The 24,511-nt window shown below is 44.6% G+C and overlaps 1 protein-coding gene across 1 annotated transcript in view; it reads left to right on the plus strand.

Annotated features, from left to right (window-relative positions):
• The window catches only part of IGLON5 (IgLON family member 5), a 632,942-nt gene extending 619,052 nt beyond the window's left edge, over nucleotides 1–13,890 (plus strand). Inside the window, exon 8 of the mRNA XM_089665070.1 lies at nucleotides 11,918–13,890. Within this exon, the coding sequence (XP_089521196.1) occupies nucleotides 11,918–12,018 (101 nt within the window). The 3' untranslated portion in view covers nucleotides 12,019–13,890. The remainder of the gene's footprint in view (nucleotides 1–11,917) is intronic.
• The last annotated feature ends 10,621 nt before the right edge of the window (nucleotides 13,891–24,511 follow it).

A 24,511-nucleotide genomic window follows, 5' to 3' on the forward strand; every position in this document is an offset into this window, starting at 1 on the left:
TGCCTCCGCAGATTATCATGCAACAATAGGAAAAAAAAAAACTTGGAGCTGTATCTGCTGCAAAGCAGCCCGCGCCGCGCAGCTCCCAGGGTGCACCAAGTGCGCATCTGACATCTTTGTAACAAGCTGCGAAGTCTCCGACATTACGTCTGCCGCAGATGCCCCCGCAATCTTAGTCCTCTTCAGCCTACAGGCTTGTTGTGGATTGTCATTTCTGTTTTTTTTATTGCTTAAAATTATTGTGCAGACACAGACAAGCAAGGTGCTGCATCTGCCGCCACAGTAGGTTTTTTAAGGTCTTTGTCTACTCTTTTTTTTTTACTTTTTCTAATTTTTTTTCTTTTTAAAAAACAATGTCATGGATATCTATCTTTGTAGGCAAGCCAACGGCCGAGGTTTCCTTTGAGGTTAAGTCCCAAGACTGCACAACTTTAATAATTGCTTCCTTAATTAACTCGCAGAGAAGAAAACAAGCTCGTTCTCTACATCTAGCCGGTGACTTTCTGGGGGAATGACTATCAGCCCGAGTGCACGCTTCACAGCTCTAATCAGATTCCCACAATCCTCTTTAAAGCGCTGCTGTTGTTTTTGTTCCGATTTCCCTGAAAGAGGCCTTTATCTGTCCCCGTACTGGATATTCTATGGGATTGTGATGCTTGTTTAGCACTTTGTTAGACTGCCAAGCAAATGCAGTCACCATTGACGGAGTTTTAGAGGCCAACCTGAGAAACCGCTGACAAATAATTCTATTTTTATCAAGCGATTTGCCTCTTGCTGTTTTCTCCAGAAATTTGTTGGATGTAACTTTTTTCTTAAAGTAAATCTATGTTAAAAAGTAAACTGTGAGAAGGTATTGGTCTTGTTCACATGGGCAATTGCTTGCATGCCCAGTGCAGGGCCATGTTTTTTTCGGCATGGGAATGCACAGGAGTTCCATGCATCCTTGTGCCAATAGTCCCATAGATAGCTATTGGGAGCACAGTGGCTAAATGGTTAGCACTCCCACCTGGCAGTGCTAGGGTCGTTGGTGGTTCATATCCAGGGGCGGACTGACAACTCATGGGGCCCCTGGGCAATAGGGGATCATGGGGCCCCTGTGTCCTTGCCCACACTCAAAAAAGCCTATGAAAAAGGTACCAGGGGCAGGAGCGGACTGACAACTCATGGGGCCCCCGGGCAAGTAGGAGATCATGGGGCCCCTGTGTCATTGCCCACACTCAAAAAAGCCTATGAAAAAGATACCAGGGGCAGGAGCGGACTGACAACTCATGGGGCCCCTGGGCAATAGGGGATCATGGGGCCCCTGTGTCCTTGCCCACACTCAAAAAAGCCTATGAAAAAGGTACCAGGGGCAGGAGCGGACTGACAACTCATGGGGCCCCCGGGCAAGTAGGAGATCATGGGGCCCCTGTGTCATTGCCCACACTCAAAAAAGCCTATGAAAAAGATACCAGGGGCAGGAGCGGACTGACAACTCATGGGGCCCCTGGGCAATAGGGGATCATGGGGCCCCTGTGTCCTTGCCCACACTCAAAAAAGCCTATGAAAAAGGTACCAGGGGCAGGAGCGGACTGACAACTCATGGGGCCCTCGGGCAATAGGGGATCATGGGGCCCCTGTGTCCTTGCCCACACTCAAAAAAGCCTATGAAAAAGGTACCAGGGGCAGGAGCGGACTGACAACTCATGGGGCCCCCCGACAATAGGGGATCATGGGGCCCCTGTGTCATTGCCCAAACTCAAAAAAGCATATGAAAAAGGTACCAGGGGCACCTCATGGGGCCCCCTACTGATCCCAGGCTCTCGGGCAGTGCCTGGGTTTCCAAATGGTCAGTCCATCCCTGTTCAAATCCCAGCCACAGTACCACCTGCCTGGAGTTTGCATGTTCTCCCTGTGCCTGCATTGGTTTCCTCCGGGTCTCCGGTTTCCTCCCACACTCCAAAGACATGCTGGTAGGTGAATTGGCTCCTGTCTAAATTGGGCCTAGTATGTGTATGTATGAATGTGAGTTAGGGACCTTAGATTGTACACCCCTTGAGGGTTAGGGACTGATGTGAATGTACAATATATATGTAAAGTGCTGCGTAAATTGACAGCGCTATATAAGTACCTGAAATAAATAAATTAATATCTATTGGGACATGTGACTGCATGGATGAACTGTGGGTGCAGTTGTGTGTCCCCCAAACCTTCAGGCCCTGCACCTGAACAAAAGTCTAATTTGGACACAGCAACTGTGTCCATGCAGCTGCATTTCCCAATAGATATCTAGGGGATTGCCGGCCCTCGAATGCACACAACACCTTTGCACGGGGGTGGACTGACAACTCATGGGGCCTCCGGGCAATAGGGGATCATGGGGCCCCTGTGTCCTTGCCCACACTCAAAGCACACCCAAAAAAGCCTATATAAAAAGGTACCAGGGGCATTTCATGGGGCCCCCTACTGACCCCGGGCCCTCGGGCAGTGCCCGAGTGCTTGAATGGTTAGTCTTCCCCTGCCTCTGCACCCCTGTTCTGGCAAAACACGGCCCTGCATGGGGCACACAGTAATTGCCCTTGTGAATGAAGCCAAAAAGTGCTTAAAAAGTGCCAGCATAGATCTGCAGCTTTGCTCTTTCCTGAGCTGAATGGGCAAAGCTCCAACACTTATGGGTAGTTTCAAAGCTTGCCCATATCCTACTGCCCAAAATATTTCTATTGCCCTACCACTCTGGTGGGATGCCTCAGTTGCACAGGCCTGCCTGATGGGATGCATTTAATTTCAAAAATAACATTTCATAAAAGATACAACATTCTAAACACACGCCAACTTAAAGTGCATGTCCAACCAAAACCTTTCTGCTTAATTTTGAAGAGTGGAGAAGTAGCAGAACCCCTGTCAGGTTTTTACTGCAATCTGGGATCCCATTAGAGAGATTTTACTAATTTCCTGTACTGCTGACCAGGCAGGAGGTGAGGGGAACTATGCAAACAGCATGTAAACAGGTGGAGTGGTGAGAGTTCCCCTTTAGGTGGAATTTCTTCCTTTGGGGAAGGAGTGGGAAGGAGTCCCAGTAGGTGGGTTGTAGTGGGGCTTGGAGTTCAGTTGCTCCTAGAAGCAGAAAGGAGTAAGGAAAGCAGCAGGACTTGCCCTTCTTCCCCTTGCAGGTGGGGACAAAGAAGGAAGCTATGCCAGGAAATGTCCTCCTGAGGCCTGTACTTACACATGGAACATTGCAGGACTTTGCTGGGTTCCTCAAGGGACAGAAAGAGAGTGTGTCCTACCGGTGTCCCCTGGAGAAGGTGGACCAGTGGCTGGAACCTCTAGGAATGAGGGGGCGAAGCTCACAGCCAGGAGGGTGCATCAGGGATTGGTCTCCGTCCACCACCCACACTTTGGGGGGAGTCATTGGACAAGATCCTGAATTGCCTAGCAGGTCATTGTGCAAGGCAGCCACCTGCCAACAAGCAACACAAGCAGAAATAAAATGAAAATGAATGAATTTTGAATTTCAAGTAGAAGGAGACTGTAACTCTTATCAGATTTTTGTTTCTTTCTGCATCTATATTATTTTCCTGCACTTCCTGTCTAGTGAAACAGAAATGCCCGGAGCAAAAAGAAAGAAGAAATGGCACAGGGCATACATGACTAGGCCCAGAGTGGGGAAGGAGGAGCATAAAGGGTTAAGGCAGATCCAAGGGGTTTGTTTTCATAGTGGGGGTTTTTAATTGGTGGAAGGTTGAGAGTAGGTGGGGTTTCCTGCACCTTAGGGTGGGGGGTTTCAGTGAGGGGGCGTCAGTTTGAGCTGGGGGTCAGGAGTGAGAGCTTCCCTCCCACCCTTCCCGGTTTTCTTGAGTATTGGGTCCCTCCAGGTAAAGGGGGGTTATGTTGGTTCCTGGGCGGTTGTTGGTCTTTGGAGGCGGTTCTTATCTTGAAAGGTAAAAACAATGGTGTGGGACCCATCGGTGGTATGGGATGCCCGGGGACATTCCCAGTTAACCAAGGTTTAACTGGAAGGTGGTGGTGCTGCACTGTGGACGGTATGGTTGTCTCCGAGCTGGTTGGTTGCGGCTGGAGGCCTAGTATATATGGTTGTCCACAGGTGCATTTCAGATCTTTGGGGGTGCCTTCGAAGACCAACAACAATTCTTTGGGTTTCTGTTATAAGGAATGGTTGGTGTATTTAAATTTGTGTTGTTAATAAAAGGCCATGTTGGCCATTTTACTCCAAAATTGGTGTCATGTCTTTTGTAAGTATAATTGGTTAAGGGGAAAGGGGGGTTTGTACGGAACGGTCATGGTGGTAATGGGGAGTGGACAAGCCTATCTCTGTGCAATAGTCATGTGGTCAGCAAGACAGGAAGTGAGGGGAAATCTCTATAATGGAACCCCAGGAAGCAGTAACAGTCCAAGAGAAGTAGTAATTCCCTACTCTATCCAAAACTAAAAGAAAAAAAGTTTTAGGCTTGACATACATTTTAAATATTAGACTCAAGTTTTCATCAGCGACAATGGAAAAGATTAATTTTCACATAAATACATAGATTTCAGAAGTCCTGACAACGAAATAATGAGCTTTTTGTGGGAGACTATCATGCAAGTTTTTTTAATGGAATTTCCCTGAACTTGTAGTGCCATGAGCGACATAAAAAATATATAATATGGCCTCAGCCTAATCATCGGCTTGAAAGTGAACCAATCTGGCAAACTTTAAATATTCAGATAATTACTATCAAATATTTGCCTCGCTGACACATAGCAAGAAGCGGTCAGCAGATTCTCCTAAATGAAAGCTGGTTTTGTGCGGAGATAAATGGTCTATTAACTGTGAAGAGCATATCGGAGCAGGGAATAAAAACAGATGGAAATGTAAGATTATAACTCTTAATTGTTTTTCATATTCAGAGTGGTAATGGAGCTAACATTGATCGTGGTACAATATATATTTTACATCTGGTTAAGTTTTGTGAGATATTATTGCTGCTGTCGCTAGTTAAAACATAATTAATTGCACAATTGTAGTATTAAAGGCCATGTAGAGCGGTTCTGTATGTGTTTCCTTTTTATTTTATCTAAAAAACAATAAAGAATAAACATTTTGAAAACAATATCCTTTTTGTAGTCCGGAAAATAAAAAATAATTGCATATGAATATTAAGAAGAATTCTAAGCTCCTATCAATGCAATTTTCTTACCATGTGTTGAAAACATCCTGTTGCTTACGGAGAGCACTAGCTCAAGTTGAAATTTACACACATAAATGGAATAGTAGAAGGAACAACCAGGGGCGGACTGACAACTCATGGGGCCCCCGGGCAATAGGGGATCGTGGGGCCCCTGTGTCCTTGCCCAAACTCAAAAAAGCCTAATGGTACCAGGCCAGAAGGTGGGAAGGCCTAGGCAAGAGCTCAAGTGTTCTGGACACTCTTAACAGCTGTTGTACTAAATCATACTTGACTACCAGGAGAGAACAAATTTCAGAGACCTCTGAATAACTCAGAGGAGGGACACACTTTGGAAAATGGAATGGATGTATGGCTTAACAATACATGGTGCCAGGCCGGAAGGTGGGAAGGCCTAGGCAAGAGCTCAAGGGTTCTGGAGGCTGCTGTTGTGCTAAATCATACATGGCCAGGGGCGGACTGACTAAATGGATTGGCGTCAATGAGAAGAAGAAAATAAAGTACATCTAAAAGCCGCTGTGTGATGGTCTAAACAGGTTCCAAATACAGTAGCTATGTGGTGCATAAGCCCCATATACAGGGGCGGACTGACAACTCATGGGGCCCCCGGGCAATAGGGGATCATGGGGCCCCTGTGTCCTTGCCCAAACTCAAAAAAGCCTATGAAAAAGGTACCAGGGGCATCTCAATGGGGCCCCCTACTGACCCCGGGCCCTCGGGCAGTGCCCGAGTTTCCAAATGGTCAGTCCACCCCTGGCAACAACACCTCCCCTATGAGAGGCTATGTACAAAATAGGGGAGGTACTGCTTCTGTGCTGGTCCATACTGTTGTAGAAATCCTTTATCGTGTCAAGGTTAACCTTGTGAGTGGGTGCAGTGGCAATAAAGACAAACAGCCCGGTTGTAGTTCAGATTAATGCAGAGTGAAATCAGGTAAGGGTGCACCCAGGGGTGTATTTACCACAAGGCAAACAAGGCATTTGCCTAGGGCGGCATTTTTCAGGGGGGCAGCGGCATCTTTCAGGGGGGCAGCGGCATCTTTCAGGAGGGCAGCTCCACCCCCCTAAAGGAAGGGATTGAAGAAGGGACACACACAGCATGGGGACCAGGTGGGATCTGAGAGGGGCTGCTTGATGGTGTATGCAGAGCCTGACTCTTGTTCCCGGGGATGTCCGGAGCTATGAAGGTGAGTGTCTTCTCTCTCGCAGGGTCGGGGGGGGAGCGTTGCCAGTGTATGGGAGGTGGTGGTAGTGGAAAGCTCTCTCGGGTGGGGGTGGGGTGTTGTTGATCAATCTGAGGGTCTCTCCATGGGGGGGGGGAGCCAATTTTTGTGTTGCCTAGGGCAGCACGACACCTAACTACACCACTGGGTGCACCGACAGTGTCTGTCTTCAGAGGGCAGAATGCAGCCTAGACGGTCCAGTCCCAAAGGGGAGGTTTCCGTAAAGGGTTGCAAATCCCTAGGATGTCCCTACTCATCTGGAACCTTTCCCTGCCACTATCACTTTCCCTGACAGATGGGTGATCTTTCCCTACTCTCGTGGGAAGGGACTTATAAAACCTCTGCTGACCCAAAATGGCCATCAGGGTCATCTGGTTGGCGTAGCCAACAGGAACCATGTTTTTTCTACTTCCTCTACAGGCTGCGGTACCACTGTGGTTGAGCACCACCTGCAATGGAGAAAGCAGACTGCACCTACCCACAACCCCATAATGCTTTAATCCGTGGGTGGAGCTGTGGCTTCTGTATCATGTTACTGCTGTGTTCGACTCTCACAGTGGTCACATGATCAGGATCCTGAAGCCTTCACCGAGAACTGTAGGTGTGCTGGGAGCATGCTACGAGGGCACTCTAAACACAAAACCTTCTGCTGCCGTGAGCACATATGTGCAGCAGCTTAGAGTTAAAGCCCACCATTCTTGCTCACATGTGGTTGGAGGTTACCTTGTAGAATAAAATATATATATATATATATATATATATATATATGACAAAGAATAATTTTATTAACTCAAAACAGTATCGTTTTCTCAATTTAGCTAAATAAATGGGCATCTTCAGCAATTTAAAATTATTTTTTTTACAGATTAGAATGGGTCAGCCTATAGCACTAGAACTAGAAGTGCTAGAACAGACCTTATAGACGAAGTTTGGCCACTGCCACTAAGCAGCCCTGAGTATCTGTAGTATGAAAATACAGAGTTTTGATAAAGTCTCGAGGTCACCTTAAAGTACTAGAACTAGAAGTGCAAGAACTAACCTCATAGATGAAGATTAGTCACCGCCCAGGGGCGGACTAACCATTTGGTAACTAGGGCACTGCCCGAGGGCCCGGGGTCTGTAGGAGGCCCCATGAGATGCCCCGGTACCTTTTTCATAGGCTTTTTTGAGTTTGGGCAAGGACACAGGGGCCCCATGATCCCCTATTGCCCGGGGGCCCCATGAGTTGTCAGTCCGCCCCTGCTCCATGGGGAACTTTTTAACATTGTTTTCAGGTTAGGAGATAAGAAAAAGTCAGAAGGTGCTAAATCAGAACTGTAAGGTGGATTCCTAATGATTTGCCACCAAAATTGTTGCAATGTTGTCGTTGATTGATAAGAGCAATGGGCAGAGGCATTGTCATAGTGGAAGATGACAGCGTTTTTTGGCTAGATGTTTAGCTATGTTTCACTTACATACAGGGGCGGACTGACCATTTGAAAACACAGGCACTGCCCGAGGGCCCGAGGTCAGTAGGGGGCCCCATGAGATGCCCCTGGTACCTTTTTCATAGGCTTTTTTGAGTTTGGGCAAGGACACAGGGGCCCCATGATCCCCTATTGCCCGGGGGCCCCATGAGTTGTCAGTCCGCCCCTGCTCCAGGTGACAGAGATGTACATCCATCCAGCAGGGGGACCACTTCCAATAGTATGCATGGAGCACAATGGAATCCACATTGAAAGGGAGCGGGGGGCGCAATAAACCGAGCCCAAGCAAAAAGCTTATAATAAAAATGACTACACTATCAAAGCTTTTTGTTTGGGCTCGATTTATTGCGAGACCCCCCCCCCCCCCGTCCCTGTCACCGCCCCTGAGGAGCCCTGAGCAAAATGCAAATGTAATGTTTTGGCAAATTGTAGAGGCAGCCAGCAGTACATGCCACAGTGCAGTGCAGGGCCTATGCAGCCTACTGAGAGGACTTTCCTTTCACATGACATTGTTAGATGGACTGGAAGCTGCAGGTAGATACATTTGTGTAAGGGTACGAGGAGGTACTCTGTTTGTAATGATATTAGGATTTCTCAGGGGACATCATCCTTAAGTGTGCAGAAAATACAAAGGCCCTCCATTCCCAACAAGAAGTAAGGGTGGGTAAGCAGGACTTAATATGTGCCACTGAGAATTCACACAAAATAGGATTAAATATCAAGCTTTGATTACATCACTGTAAAAATCATCCATAAGAAAGAAGACATAGTTAAAAAGAGAGGGTTCATATATGTAAACCAATCTTATAGCACAATACCACCTATACCAATAACTACCACACCCTAAAGAAAAGTCAACAACTTTCACCCTTTAACCCCCCTGGCGGTATTCCCGAGTGTAGCTCGGGGTAAAATGTCAGCACCAAAAGCGGTAACCCCGAGCTACACTCGGGCTTACCATGCGGCATTGCTCAGGGATTCCCTGCAGAGCTTACCTTGTCCTGCGTTCCCGCGATGTGTCCCCTGCAGCGTCCCCGGCCATCTCCTCCGGCCAATGCCGGCATCCGGCTTCTGTGTTCCGGTCCCTGTGCCGTCGGGATGTACGGGCGGCGGCGGGAAATTTGAAAATTTTAAAAAGTGTAATTTTTTCCAAACAAATTTTACATAGTAAAACATTGCTGTTTCAACCCATTTCACATACATTTTGTCCCGAGTGCTTTGTCCGGCGCCCTGCCTGCCTTACTGTTCTTTCTGCCTGGAAACTAAGAAAAGTCCATGGCGTCCAAAAAGCGTCCCTTTAGGTCAAAAGCGGTTTTAGACCGGCTAGAGAACAGCGATAGTAAATCAGAACCACTTGCAGAATTGAATGATAATGATTCGTGGGGGAAATTCCTCATCAGACACTGAAAATTATTCTGCGACTGAGCTCAGCGATGTGCGAACTTGGCGCTATATTTCAAATTTCAGTGTTTTTGGTTTGATATTATTGAATTAAATGTATTATTATTATATTATTATTTTTTATGATTATTTATTAAATTATAATTTATGATTTCATGTTTCAAATTTTATCATACCCGGGATGTTTACTAGACTCTTGTTCGGACAGATTTCAGTGAGTTATTCCTAAAAATTACAGCCTACAATAAAAAACTACATATTTCCATGCAAAATAATGGTACCGCTTTCAGCACCAAAAATCTGAAATAATCAGACCGCCGAGGAGGTTAAAGAAAAAGTAAATACAAAGGAACTTTTCTCATAAAAAATGACCCTGCATCCAAACCAATCCTAAACGTCCAAAATCATAAATCTAATATAAATATAATTAAAGTCTCTATATAATAAAGTCTTTTTCTCAAAATAAGTATTTCTTTCCTTTTAATCTGGAAACACCACGTGGGATAAAGGAAAGAAATACACTTATTTTGAGAAAAAGACTTTATTATATAGAGACTTTAATTATATTTATATTTGATTTATGATTTTGGACGTTTAGGATTGGTTTGGATGCAGGGTCATTTTTTATGAGAAAAGTTCCTTTGTATTTATTATTATTACTATTATACAGTATTTATAAAGTGCCAATAGTTCGCTCAGCGCTGTACATTACAAAGGGGGACAGAACATGTGACAGAACAATACCAATACAATGCAAAACATGAGGGGAACAAGGGCCCTGCTCTTTCGAGCTTACAATCTAGGAGGGAGGGGATGGTGGCACAGGAGGAGATAGCTGTGGGGGATGGAGTGGTAGGAAGAGTGGAGGAGGTCGGCAGGTTAGCAGGGGGTGGGGTAGGCTTCCCTGAAGAGGTGGGTTTTCAGGGTGCACCTAAAAGAGAGGAGAGTAGGTGATAATCTGATGGGTTGGGGCAGGGAGTTCCAGAGGATGGGTGACACCCTGGAGAAGTCCTGCAGGCGGGTGTGGGAGGAGGAGACCAGGGAACTAGAGAGAAAGAGGTCTTGTGAGGAGCGGAGTGTGCGTGTTGGGTGGTACTTGGATATTAGGTCAGTGATGTAGTTCGGGGCAGTATGGTGGACAGCTTTGTACGTCAGTGTTAGGATTTTGAATTTGATCCTTTGCGCAATCGGAAGCCAGTGGAAGGATTGGCAGAGGGGGGTGGCGGAAACGGAGCGGTTGGAAAGGTGAATAAGTCTGGCAGCCGTATTCAGGATTGACTGAGGGTTTAGGGTTTCATATATGGCATCTGGCATCAAGGACCACATATAAAGTCCCGTTTACCCACCCTTACCATTTATGAGAGGGCCTTTGTATTTTCTAGAGACAAAACTTCTAAATGAAGCACCAATATTGAAGTCCACCTTGGGTTTGGAGAGCTCTTGGTGTGTACAAGGGGTCTGGTTGGCTGCTCTTGGACACTAGGGAACACAAGAGATACAAAAAAAACACCCCAGGAGCCATGGACTAAATGTTGAGAATTCATAGGTACTTTATTTAATTCTAAAACATCAAAATGACAAGACAACCCATTTCAAAGGTTCTAATGGAACCACTTCTTTAAGGCTCATATGAATCTGTCTCTGTGTTAAACACATTCTCCAGCAACCAGGGGCGGACTGACCATTTGGAAACTCGGGCACTGCCCGAGGGCCCAGGGTCAGTAGGGGGCCCCATGAGATGCCCCTGGTACCTTTTTCATAGGCTTTTTTGAGTTTGGGCAAGGACACAGGGGCCCCATGATCCCCTATTGCCCTGGGACCCCATGAGTTGTCAGTCCGCCCCTGGTTGTCGGTGACATCTCAGTCATAGTTCTGGGAGTACCAATGGAGGGCTTCCTAGAACAAGACATTAATGTATATGTGGCAACGCTGGAAGTCCCACCTGGTGGCTTCTAATTTTCAGCAATTGACCATAAGTTGTCAGTGACATCTCGGTCATAGTTCTGGGAGTACCAATGAAGGGTTTCCTAGAACAAGACATCAATGTATATGTGGCACCATTGGAAGTCCCACCTGGTGTTAGGGGGCAAGGACACAGGGGCCCCATGATTCCCTATTGCCCGGGGGCCCCATGAGTTGTCAGTCCGCCCCTGCCAGCAACGGATAAAAAATAAATATTTAAGGGTACTGCTCAGGCACAATTGACATTTCTAGATGTTCCCATAAGATAGCAAATCTTTACTTTTTGAACTCAAGTCCACTTTGAAGATTCACTGATCTGTAGTCATCTGTGTTCTAATTTCTCTGACAATCCTGAGCAACGTTGCCTAGTCTTTGCATACAGCATTGGTAGACAAAACTAGAAATCCAGATTAATGTGTTGCTGCAGACCAAAGAGAAAAGACAACCTTCATTTACAGCAGAGAAAATCAGAAACAGAAAAAATTGGAGGCAAGTCACTTAAAATATACTGTAAACATCATACAAATTGGGTTCTGTTTGATTCCGTACATCTTTCAAGGCCGAGAAAGCCTTCAGGCAAACTGACGTGTTAAGTGAACTGGAATTCAACTTCTTACTTTCTGAAATCTGGTGCGGTGTGTTATCTCTAATGTGTTCCTTTTTTCCACTTTCTCATATTTTTTTTTTCTTCTCTCTTACAGAACCTGGCTATTTTCCCAACCACGGTGTGACGTACTCTGTATCTCCTCTTCTTCTCTGTGTCTTGTCTCTCACATTAGTCTCCCTCTTACGTACAATCTAATGTAAGAAGGAATATCCAGAATTAATCTTCAAGACGGGCAGTGGAAGAAATAAAAAATACAATTACACAAGAACATCGACAAAAAAATTTAAAAATCAACAAAAACATAAAAATAATTTTTTTAGAAGGAATCCGACACTGTGAGGGAACAAATTATGCATTTTTGAAAACCGTGTCATTGACTTTCTACGCCTTCTAATGAACGAAAGGACACTTTTGGGTGGATTTAATCAGTGACGTTCAGTGACTACGGAACTTTTTTGGGTGGGCTCACCTTTGGAGACGTCTAGAACCCAGGTGCTCTTACAAAAACACGGAAGTATTTTAGAGGGCGGAGAGGGAAGAGAGTGACTGCAAATCAAAATGAACCTCATTAGTGTTTTAGGAGACATTAATAATTTGCTATTTTACCCCCTTGCAACGCTGAAGCAACTTGCAAGCCACTTCAGCTCTGGAAGGGCAGAAGTTTCAATGTAGTTGCCCAACGTACCTCATTACCATTCTTGAAGGGATTTTTCTCAAAAAAAGAAACCCAAACGTCTAAAGTCATTTCCCCTGCCTGACCTTGTGTCTAATTCGCCGTTACTGTGTACATTACCTCCAGTCCCTTACCCTCTCACCAAACGACGGCAACACCAATAAAAGAGTATGAGTGGATTTTATACCATATTTCTGCAAATGTGATGGACGTCAAATAATGCTAACTACAACAGAGCAAAAGATGGAATGGATGTGGGAAAAAAGTAAAGAAGATGTCCATCTTGATAAGGTCTTCTTTATAAATCAATATAAGATCTTGGTCTTTATTCTACAACAAATAGGATGCCCAATTGCATCTCCATCTCCTGGCCCTCAAAATAGTTTTTTGGACATCTCAAGAGTGTGGTGAAAGAAAGTGTACAACTTTGGCAAATAGTCATGGATTTGGAGAACCATAGTTATGGATTGGATAGATGGGTGATGATGGGTTGTTTAAAAAGATGTTGTACCACCATTTCAGGGACAGCAGGGCAAGTATGCAAGTAGAAAATAAAATATGATAAAACATTGGGATAACTAAGGGACAGTGCACAGTCCCTTCTAGTTTCATATGCCTGTCATTCATCAAATGTGTCTGTGACATTCTTGTGGGTATTCTACAGACCCTAATCCCCTTTCACAGACAAAAAGAAGGGGAGCCAAGGGCCTTGAGTATTGTCTGAATGTTAGCTGTCTGTCTGCATGGTCCTATCACTGATTGCAAGCCCCCAGGCCCGCACTTACTACTCATTGCATTATGCTGATACAAGAATGGACTCAATCCTCGCGGGCTGTTAATGTTTGTGATTTGCACTGGTGCCGAGTTTGAAAGGGGCTTAGGTTAGTTTAACAAGCTTCTGTTGCCCAATTTTTTTTTATTTGGGTCTATAATTCCCAGGATGCCTCCATAACTGTCTTCTAAGCTTCTCCAAAAAAAAACAAAAACCACCACCTGGGGAGATCTTACTGGTGTTATCCAAAAAAAAAAAAAAAAACCTGCCCCAAGTGTGTCTTTGTCTTGGCGTCTCTTTGTCCATCCATTTATCCATAACCGATATGTGTGCGGCCGAAATAAAATTAAAACGGTCCCAACGAGAGCTTCCAAGCTGTGCATCAAAGCAGTGCATTCTGGGATTTCACATTCTCCATACCTACGTGCTGGGGAGAAGGGAGGGGGCGGGAGTTGCCTTTATGTTGGGGCACTTTATTGCTCATCACTGGAAATCCAAGGCATTTTCTTCTTGATTTGTTGGGGGTATTTTTGTTTTCTTTTTGCAAAAAGATAAAAAAAAATACTTGTGAATATTGGCAACAAATGTATAAAGTGTTATAATATAACAGAGACAAACTCTACTTTGGTATTTTGGTGATAATTTGTTTTGAAGACTTTTTGTCTTACTTTTCTTAAGAAGTTGATCCGCTCAAATTTCTTTGGGTTTCAAGTCCATTAAGAGTAAGTGGCAGTTGAGAGACCACATGACACTTGAAAGGTGATGGGGGGTTTGGCAATTGAGAGACCACATGACACTTGAAAGGTGATGGGGGGTTTGGCAATTGAGAGACCACATGACACTTGAAAGGTGATGGGGGGTTTGGCAATTGAGAGACCACATGACACTTGAAAGGTGATGGGGGGTTTGGCAATTGAGAAACCACATGACACATGGCAATTTTTGGTAAAAAATATGGAGACTAGCAACATTTTACCATTTTGGCTAAATGGATTGGCGTCAATGAGAAGAAGAAAATAAAGTACATCTAAAAGCCGCTGTGTGATGGTCTGAACAGGTTCCAAATACAGTAGCTATGTGGTGCATAAGCCCCATATACAGGGGCGGACTGACAACTCATGGGGCCCCCGGGCAATAAGGGATCATGGGGCCCTTGTATCCTTGCCCAAACTCAAAAAAGCCCATGAAAAAGGTACCAGGGGCATCTCATGGGGTCCCCTACTGACCCCGGGCCCTAGGGCAGTGCCCGAGTTTCCAAATGGTCAGTCTGCCCCTGCCCATATAGTTAAAAGAAAACATCTTTTACCTCTCCTGAGGTGTCACACTTTCCCAAATTACTGCAGCTCCCAGTAGAAGGGTTTCAGCAGCAAATGCAGGGCTTAAATGCAATCGGCAGGGCTAGGTGTGGTCAATTTCTGATTGACAAGCTACAAACTCTAATAAGCAGTGCCAATGCACACAGCCACATCCCCCTACAACATATACTCATCCCTCTGTAGTGCAAGTTTTTACAGCCTACACAATGGCGACAACGCTGCTCTGTAATCAGAAGCATTGCAGCAGTGTTGTCACCCTATCACAGGAAGATGAATTGGATGAACTTCACTGGCCCCTTATTAGCCTTATCATTTTACTATGTTTTCACAGAAAGAAAACAGACAAAAAAAGGTAAAATACATGTAATTGACAGTACACAAATAACAATTATATCCACAAAAAATGGACAGAAAACACAAATACAAAGAGTATGGAAATTAAATAAATGGAACAACCTGAAATACACCCCAAGCTTACATGAAATCTTAGGAACTGGATTTGAATTTTCTTTAAGCAGCATGTGTCTGTTGGTCGTGGTCAACCTGTAAAATGTTAGAGTACAAGATGGCAGGACTGGGTTGGTAGAGAAGAAACATAGACGGAAGCCTAGTGCGGAGATGACAGGCTACTAATAGTTTTTTTTGTTGTCCCTATTTAATTCTTAGGGGAAAATATATTAGTAAATCCACATCTCACCGCATGTAAAAACACATTATCTTGTTGTGTGGAACTGTATGGGTAAAATAATTTGTAGTCACAACGAGTGGTGCAGTGAAATGACCAAGAGGGCACATAAATGAAATCTATCCATGAAATAACATGAGGAGCTAGGCAACTAAGCCTTCCAAAAGAAAAAGGAGGAAGAGAAGGACTTCTGGGCAATGCCGTGTGTGTAAGTACATGCCAACCTAGCTGATAGCACGTTGCATTTGATGAATCAAAAATCAACAAATGTATGGCCAAGTGTTTGGCCCAATGTTTGTGGACACCTGACCCTTTGTACTGGCCGAAAGCATGTGAACACCCCACCAAATGATTCCAGATGAGTTTGGATGTTTTCATTGAAGGGCACTGTTTAGGCAACTGAATAGAAAGACATTTTAGATACAGTTGCAATAAAAAGTATGTGAACCCCTTGGGATTACGTGGAGTTTTGCATGAATTGGTCATAAAATGTGCTCTGAGCGTCATCTAAGTCACAACAATAGAAGAACACAGTCTGCTGAACATAATACTACACAAACATTAGATGGGAAAATGAATTCCAGAGTTTATCAAGACATTTTGCAGGAAAACGTACGACCATCTGTCCGCCAACTGAAGCTCCGCAGAGGATAGGTGATGCAACAGGACAATGACCCAAAGCATACAAGTAATTCAACAAAACAATGGCTGCAACAGCACAGAATACGCCTTCTGGAGTGGCCCAGTCAGAGTCCTGACCTCAACCCGATTGAAATGCTGTGGCATGACCTTAAGAGAGCAATTCACACCAGACATCCCAAGAATATTGCTACACTGAAACAGTTTTGTGAAGAGGAGTGGTCCAAAATACTCCAGATCATTGTGCAGGTCTGATCTGCAACTACAGGAAACGTTTGGTTGAGGTTATTGCTGCCAAAGGAGGGTCAACCAGTTATTAAGTCCAAAGGTTCACATACTTTTTCCTCCCTGCACTGTGAATGTTTACATGTTATGTGCAATTAAACCATGGCAACATCTAATGTTTGTGTAATATTATGTTCAGCAGACTGTGTTCTTCTATTGTTGTGACTTAGATGACGTTCAGAGCACATTTTATTGCCAATTCATGCAAAACTCCACGTAATCCCAAGGGGTTCACATACTCTTTCTTGCAACTGTAACTGTGCACTTCCAACCTTGGGGAAGACCCACCTGGACATGGTTTGATGAGTTTGGTGTGGAGGAACCACAGTGCCCTACATAGAACCCTGGTTAACCCTACTGAATATGTTTGGCATGAACTGAAAGGTTGACGGAGAGCCAGGTCTTCTTATCCAACGTCAGTACCTGATGTGACAAATGCTGTTTTGACTGAATGGGGACAAATTCTCAGACAAACGAAAACTTTAGGAAATCCTAACCAGATGAATTTGGGCTGTTAGAGCCGCAAAGGAGAGCCAACTCTGTATTAATTCCATTTTGAAATGGGACGTGCAACAAATCAATCGAGGTGTCATGGTCAAGTGTTCACAAAATGTAGGTCATACGATGTACTTTGGTACTACGTTAGCTCTGTAAGCCAAATAAGTTTTAAAACTAGGAGGTTTGACATGAAATCTGAATTTTAGATATGTTTTCATTGACTATATGCATGATTTTAGAGTATTCACTTATCTATATTTTCCCAGTTCAGAAGGACTGACATATTTTGGGCATTTTTCCAAGGTGGCACTTTAGTATTTCTTCCCCAGTCCAACGTTCACTCTAAATGCTTTTAATGAGTGAGCCCAACTAATAACTCCTATTTTTCCTCTATTTAACAAACACCAAAGAGAACTCTAACATATCAAAAGTGCCAGAAGAATACCCAAGTGCATAAGGGTGCAATATTCTTTATTTCCGAAAACACTTTTTCTCTCCTGAGCGCCAAAAACAGCGAAGAGACACAACTTGAAACACAAAATTGAAATTAAAGCTGTAAATATGCAGTGATGGCGAATTCCCCAACATCGTAAATTATTCCCATATTTTTCTGTAGCACATTCTAAGATTGCATTACTATTATATTAATATGACAAATAGTCATCTTTCTAATTAGTTTATACTCCCTCTAAAGAGGCAAATGAAATTATTTCTTAACCATAAAATTGTGTGAATGTTTGTGTGTGAGAATGTACAGTGTATGATTTAAAGCCCTTCTCTGGGCAAATATTTTATAAATAAAATGAAGCCCCATCAGGTTCTGGCTCTGGCTACAATCCTGACCCCCTATCAACGCTGTCCCTTGCAGTTCTTTTTCTTAGCCACAAAATGTTCTCAGTATTTTTTCAGATGAAGGCACCGGGAAATTCAGCCCATAAGATGATGACAGGTCTATCATCAGACATAGAAGACATAGGAGGTTATTTACTAAAACTGGAGAGTGGAAAATCTGGTGCAGCTCTACATAGAAACCAATCAGCTTCCAGGTTTTATTGTCAATGCTTAATTGAACAAGCTGATGTTAGAAGCTGATTGGCTACTGTGCACAGCTGCACTAGATTCGTAGTGCTCCTGTTTTTCTAAATATCCCCCATATTTCACTTGATGTAAGTCTTGGGCTTCCACCCCAGGAGTTTCTCCATGGGATAAAGTCTCTCCTTCCTGCAGCTGGGTCCGGACCAAAGTCTAGCTCTCAGCACTTTTCAAGGGTCATGTTTCTGATTGTACTAACTTGTTTCAGAAACCTTTGGCCTCCCACTCTTTGATAAGACTTTTGCACACTGGGTCTCCCATGTAGCTTCCCCCTGAGTCTCAGTTAAATCTGAATCTGGTCCTCTCTGCCAATTGCATCAGAGACACCTCTCTCTATATTCTCACCCACAAGGTAGTGTTTTCTGGATCCATCGCCTTTCCAAGACAAGTGTCTGACCTGGCGGGTCTTATCATGCAAGCAAAGTTTTTTGGTTCTGTATAGGGACAAAGTAGTGGCAAAGCCTAGGACTTCCTTCTTTCCTAAGTTGGTTTCTGCTTTTCACCTCAACCAGGACATTAGTCTTCCTTCCCCGTCTGACTCCAATTTACCAGTTGTAAATTTCCCTCCATTGTCTGAATGTTGGTCATGCTGTGTCAGACTCTCAGCAACTGTTTCTTTCATGAAGACTGATCCTAGTTTGTGATCTGTCATGACTCTTCCACCATCTCTAGGTAGCTCAAGCTGACCATCATCCAAACTTATGGTCTCAAAGATCAGGTTCCACCCTTTTCTATCAAGGTGCACTCTGCTAGATTGATGAGTGCTTCTTGAGTTCTTCAGCATCAAGAGTTTCCCAGATAAGCAAGCTACTACCTGGTCTTCTGTTGACACATCCCTTAAATTCTACAAGGTGAGTGTTGCACACCTTTCTGGTATTTATGAGAATACTCTCAGTACTGCTTTGCTACAAAACTGAGCCATTTTCTTTTTGCATTGGATCAATGTAAGTATGCATATGCTATATTTGGCTGATCCCTGTGTAGAGCTGCTGCTTCTACAGTGATCCTTGTTGCCTTCAGGGCAGGGGCGGACTGACAACTCATGGGGCCCCCAGGCAATAGGGGATCATGGGGCCCCTGTGTCCTTGCCCAAACTCAAAAAAGCCTATGGAAAAGGTACCAGGGGCATCTCATGGGGCCCCCTACTGACCCCAGGCCCTCGGGCAGTGCCCGAGTTTCCAAATGGTCAGTCTGCCCCTGCTTCAGAGTCAATCCAGAGAATACCTTATATTTTTCTCGATGAATACAAGGAGTTCTATCATTGGACAAGGTGGAGATCGTGAGGTCACTGCCCTGCCTCTCCACCCTGTCAAATCATTGAGAAAAATAGAAAGCATTCTCTGACAAACAAGTAACCCCCTGCATTCTCTATGCAGCAGCCACCAAGGCACGGCACCAAGAAGAAAGCAAGGATCGCTGTAGTAGCAGTGGCTACTATGGTGATTCTTCACTTTCACAGGGATCAACCAGGTATGAAATATACATACTTATACATTGGACCAAGCTGTACCAATGTAACTATGCAAAAAAAAAAACTATAATTCTGCTTTAATGATTCTCATGATTTTGTTTTATCTAAAGTTGGTGAACTTTGTACACAAAAATGGAGTTTTGGAAATAATGAGTATCTGCTTCGTTTTGATCGAAATAGGAGGGGCATTCAAAAAGTTTGTGGAAAATCATTTCATTAAAAAAAGCTAAGCTAGAATTTTAATATCTATTTATAGCAGAGAAACCTTGGACTTACATGTAACATGTATGAACAGGTAGTGTTTATTAACATCTGCTTAATATGTAAGCAGGGGTGGACTGACAACTCATGGGGCCCCCGGGCAATAGGGGATCATGGGGCCCCTGTATCCTTGCCCAAACTCAAAAAAGCCTATAACAAAGGTACCAGGGGCATCTCATGGGGCCCCCTACTGACCTCGGGCCCTCGGGCAGTGCCCGAGTTTCCAAATGGTCAGTCCGCCCCTGTATGTAAGTGAAACATAGCTAAACATCTAGCCAAAAAACGCTGTCATCTTCCACTACGACAATGCCTCTGCCCATTCCTCTTATCAATCTACGACAACATTGCAACAATTTTGGTGGCAAATCATTAGGAATCCACCTTACAGTTCTGATTTAGCACCTTCTGACTTTTTCTTATCTCCTAACCTGAAAACAATGTTAAAAAGTTCCCATTTTGAATCCATCAATGGTGTAAAAAAAAAAGCTGCTTTGACAATGGTTGACATGGTTAAATTCTTAGGACCCTCAGTTCTTCCAGGATGGTATAAATGGCTGGTATCATCGGTTACAGAAGTGTCTTGATGTGGATGGAGCTTATGTAGAAAAATAAAGGTTATTCCTAAAATCGTGTGCTTTTTATTCAAGTTTTCTCTGAACTTTTTAAATACCCCTCATATAGCACTCAAGTGACCACGTCTACATCCTGGAGCTTCCACGAAGATCTCAAAGCTCAACTCTCAAGTTTTGGAACTGAAAAAGGAAGGGTTATAACCTCTCAAAAAATATTGACTCAAGGCCCTGTTACCTGTAAAAGAAGATGGAAAATACCCACTTTTTAAGTGCTCATACCATCGAACACCATTCATGGGTTCTTGTCCCCTAAAGTCGAATGGGTTCCCTGCAGATCTCAATGGTTCCTCTTACTGACTTTTGCACCACTGTAGGACACAATAGTTATATAGATGCTGGCAGCAGGAACCAATGAGAGTGGCAGGGGACACAGAGGATCGACATTCCTAGAAATGTTGGTTTCCCAGTGAACTTAGGAGGATGAGAACTTGTGTATTCAGTAGTGCGGACACCAGGGAAGTTATTTACAGTCTTTGTTTCCAGGGGTTTTAAGTTCAGTAGGGGTGCTACGCTGGCTTTTTGGTAAGAATGGTTGGCTCTAAATAACCTCTGCTGGTATGATAGGGGTCCTGAGCAGACTTCCCAATAGGCAAGGAAACTGAATGAGCGTGCACCATGTAAGGTGTGGGTCTGGAGTACTGCTTTGGAGAGGAGGTTTCTGAGGGGTCCAGTGCCTCCTGATTTGAGCATGCTACCTGGTGTGGCCATGGGCTGGGAGAGCCTGAATTGTCAGAGCTCAGGGGTGATCTTAGTATCACTTAGTCGTGGGAAACCCACTGTGAGAAGAAGAAGAACAAGGCCACATCACCTAAGCTTTTTTCTGCATTGGGCTAGGCCTCTTGGCTAAGCCCGGGACAATTTTTCTACCAGGCCACAAAGGCCCAGCCAGTGCACCTTTACTGGTACAATTTAATTAATATATTATCCGTTCATGGTTTGTCACCTTGTATTTTTGTCTGCTTTTCTTTCACTTGCATGGAGGGTGTGGGTCCTCCTGCTTACCCTAAAGTCTAGGGGGAGGATGTGTGGCCATCAGGTTCCTTCTTCCCCTGAACAGAGATCTCTCTTCAAAACAAACCCTCACCTAGGGGGCTTTAGCTGACCATGAGGAGTCTTCCAAGTCTTTTGGCTAGGTGAACCAAGTCGAGCCTTGCACCCCAGGGGGGGTCAGGGTAGAATTCTATTTCTTCGGGAGTTGGTCTAGAGCAGTGGTGTCAAACTCCATTTTATCATGGGCCATATCAGCATTATGGTTGCCCTCAAAGGGCCAGTTGTATATGTAGGACCAGGGGTGGACTGACCATTTGGAAACTCGGGCACTGCCCAAGGGCCCGGGGTTAGTAGAGGGCCCCATGAGATGCCCCTGGTACCATTTTCATAGGCTTTTTTGAGTTTGGCCAAGGACACAGGGGCCCCATGATCCCCTATTGCCCAGGGGCCCCATGAGTTGTCAGTCCGCCCCTGTGTAGGACTAGATGTCCAGAGCACCCCACACCCCATTACATCAGATGTCAAGAATCCCACACTTAATCTCCAGAGTCTGCTGAATGCTGAGACCAGGGGAAGAAGAGATGAGGGGGTGCTGCAGCTGCACTAAGAGGGGTGCAGGATTTGGCAGAGAAGTTTTATTCTCCTCTCTGCTGCCGACTGATGAGACAAGATGGGGGGCAGAGACAAGGGGGTACCTGCAGCAGAGGTGCAAGGGCCACACGAAATGGCCTGGAGGGCCGGATTCGGCCCGCGGGCCTTTTTTTTGACACCTGTGGTCTAGAGACATATCCTTAAGGGCACTTTTATGTGTGTGTTTATCACATGGTCTTTTTTTGTACTCTTAGGTGTTTTGTTTTGTTTTTAAATGATAGCAGAGCTGTATTAATATTTTCCCAGAGTTCAGCTTTAAAGAGAGCAGAAGAAAAATATTTATAAAGTGGATAAGGGTTAAAAGAAATGTCATGGGATTTTGTTTTCTATGTCACCTTTTCTTACTTCCTGTTGTGTCACCAGGGCAGGAAATAATGGGATATCTCCCAAATTGGGACCCAGACAGTAGGAAAACCCCAACAGAGATCCCATCGCTTCCCTACTCAATCCATAACTAAAAAAAAAAAAGTTTTGGCTTCAGTTCTATTTGAACGGAAACTAAAAAACAAGTACGGGATGTTATAGTCTCCTTATGTGAAGCTATTTCTGATGTCTATTCATTACAGCACACTTTGGCAGACCGCCAGCTGACACAGCCACCGACGCAGCAGAAAATCTGGAGTAAACACTCTTCGGAATCGTCATATTTCAGCCATAACGCAGAAGAAAATGTTTAATAATGATCCTCAAATCAGCTCCGTGATAAGTTGGCACAAATTCATTTAAAAATCGGAAAAAACGCTTTAATTACGCCGCCTGCTGCAACTCCTCGAGGCGCCGAGCCTTAAATTTATATCGGAGTATTAAAACTGACGTTTTTGCTATCATTTTGCCTTCGAAATGGCGCTATTTAAGACGAAGTGTTCATAAGTGCTGAGTTGCGATTTTGGTAGGAGTTTGGGGAATGTATATTGTAGCAGTTTTGTGTCTTTTAAAGTGTTTAAGAAAACAAACGTGATTTCCTATAAAGTTCTACTAACAAACAGATAAATACGCAGATGAAATATATAAGGAACCCGTTTAACCCCTGTTTGCTGGCTAGACAAGGCCCTTTAAATGGCCTGTGGCACCCAGAGCCTTTAGGAGAGGTTCCTGATCTTGCCACACTGTGATTGGCTCCACAGTGCTGACTCCATTGGGAGCTGAGTTCAAGGGCTTTTGATTGTCAGTAAATGACTGTGAGCTGTCAATGACAGCTCAGTTTCAGTTCTAAGCGTGCCAATTGGGGGCGCCCCAGAATAAGACGTACACGTAACATTATGAGCCATATTTACCAGCTTCTGATTGTAAATGACAGCGAGTTTTCGGTGACAGCTCGGTCACAGTTCTGAGGTCACCAATGGAGGGCTTCCCAGATCAAAACTGCAACATATGCATGATGCTATTGGGGGTTCCATCTACTGGCTTCCTATTGTAAATAATTGACCATGAGCTGTCGGTGACAGCTTGGTCACAGTTCTGGGGTTGCCATTATAGGGCTCTCCAGAACAAGGTAAAGTATGTGTTTTGCCATTGGAAGCCCCCACCTAATGGCTTCCAGTCATCACTATTTAACCATAAATTGTCGGCAGGGGCGGACTGACCATTTGGAAACTCGGGCACTGCCCGAGGGCCCGGGGTCAGTAGGGGGCCCCATGAGATGCCCCTGGTACCTTTTTCATAGGCTTTTTTGAGTTTGGGCAAGGACACAGGGGCCCCATGATCCCCTATTGCCCGGGGGCCCCATGAGTTGTCAGTCCGCCCCTGGTTGTCGGTGACATCTCGGTCATAGTTCTGGGAGTACCAATGGAGGGCTTCCTAGAACAAGACATTAATGTGTATGTGGCACCGCTGGAAGTCCCACCTGGTGGCTTCTAATTTTCAGCAATTGACCATAAGTTGTCAGTGACATCTCGGTCATAGTTCTGGGAGTACCATTGGAGGGCTTTCTAGAACAAGACATCAATGTATATGTGGCACCAATGGAAGTCCCACCTGGTGGCCTCTAATTGTCAGTAATTGACCATAAGTTGTCGGTGACATCTCGGTCATAGTTCTGGGAGTACCATTGGAGGGCTTCCTAGAACAAGACATCAATGTATATGTGGCACCAATGGAAGTCCCACCTGGTGGCTTCTAATTTTCAGTACTGACTCCATTGGGAGTCCACAGGCTTTTGATTGTCAGAAAATGACTGTGAGCTGTCAGTGACATCTCAGTCTCAGTTCTAAGTGTGCCAATTGGGGGCGCCCCAGAACAAGACGTACACATAACATTATGAGCCATATCTAACAGTTTCTGATTGATAGTAATTGACAGTGAGTTTTTGGTGACAGCTCGGTCACAGTTCTGAGGTCACCAATGGGGGGCTCCCCAGATCAAAACTGCAACATATGCATGATGCTATTGGGGGGTCCCATCCACTGGCTTCCTATTGTAAATAATTGACCATGAGCTGTCGGTGACAGCTTGGTCACAGTTCTGGGGTTGCCATTGTAGGGCTCCCCAGAACAAGGCAAAGTATGCGTTTTGGCATTGGAAGCCCCCACCTAATGGCTTCCAGTCATCAGTATTTAACCATAGGTTGTCAGTGACATCTCGGTCATAGTTCTGGGAGTACCAATGGAGGGCTTCCTAGAAAAAGACAGCAATGTATATGTGGCACCATTGGAAGTCCCACCTGGTGGCCTCTAATTGTCAGTAATTGACCATAAGTTGTCGGTGACATCTCGGTCATAGTTCTG

The sequence above is a fragment of the Staurois parvus genome, unplaced genomic scaffold, assembly GCF_062004578.1.
Source record: "Staurois parvus isolate SC_StPar_1 unplaced genomic scaffold, SC_StPar_1.0 ptg002113l, whole genome shotgun sequence".
In the NCBI taxonomy this organism is placed as follows: Eukaryota; Metazoa; Chordata; class Amphibia; order Anura; family Ranidae; genus Staurois; species Staurois parvus.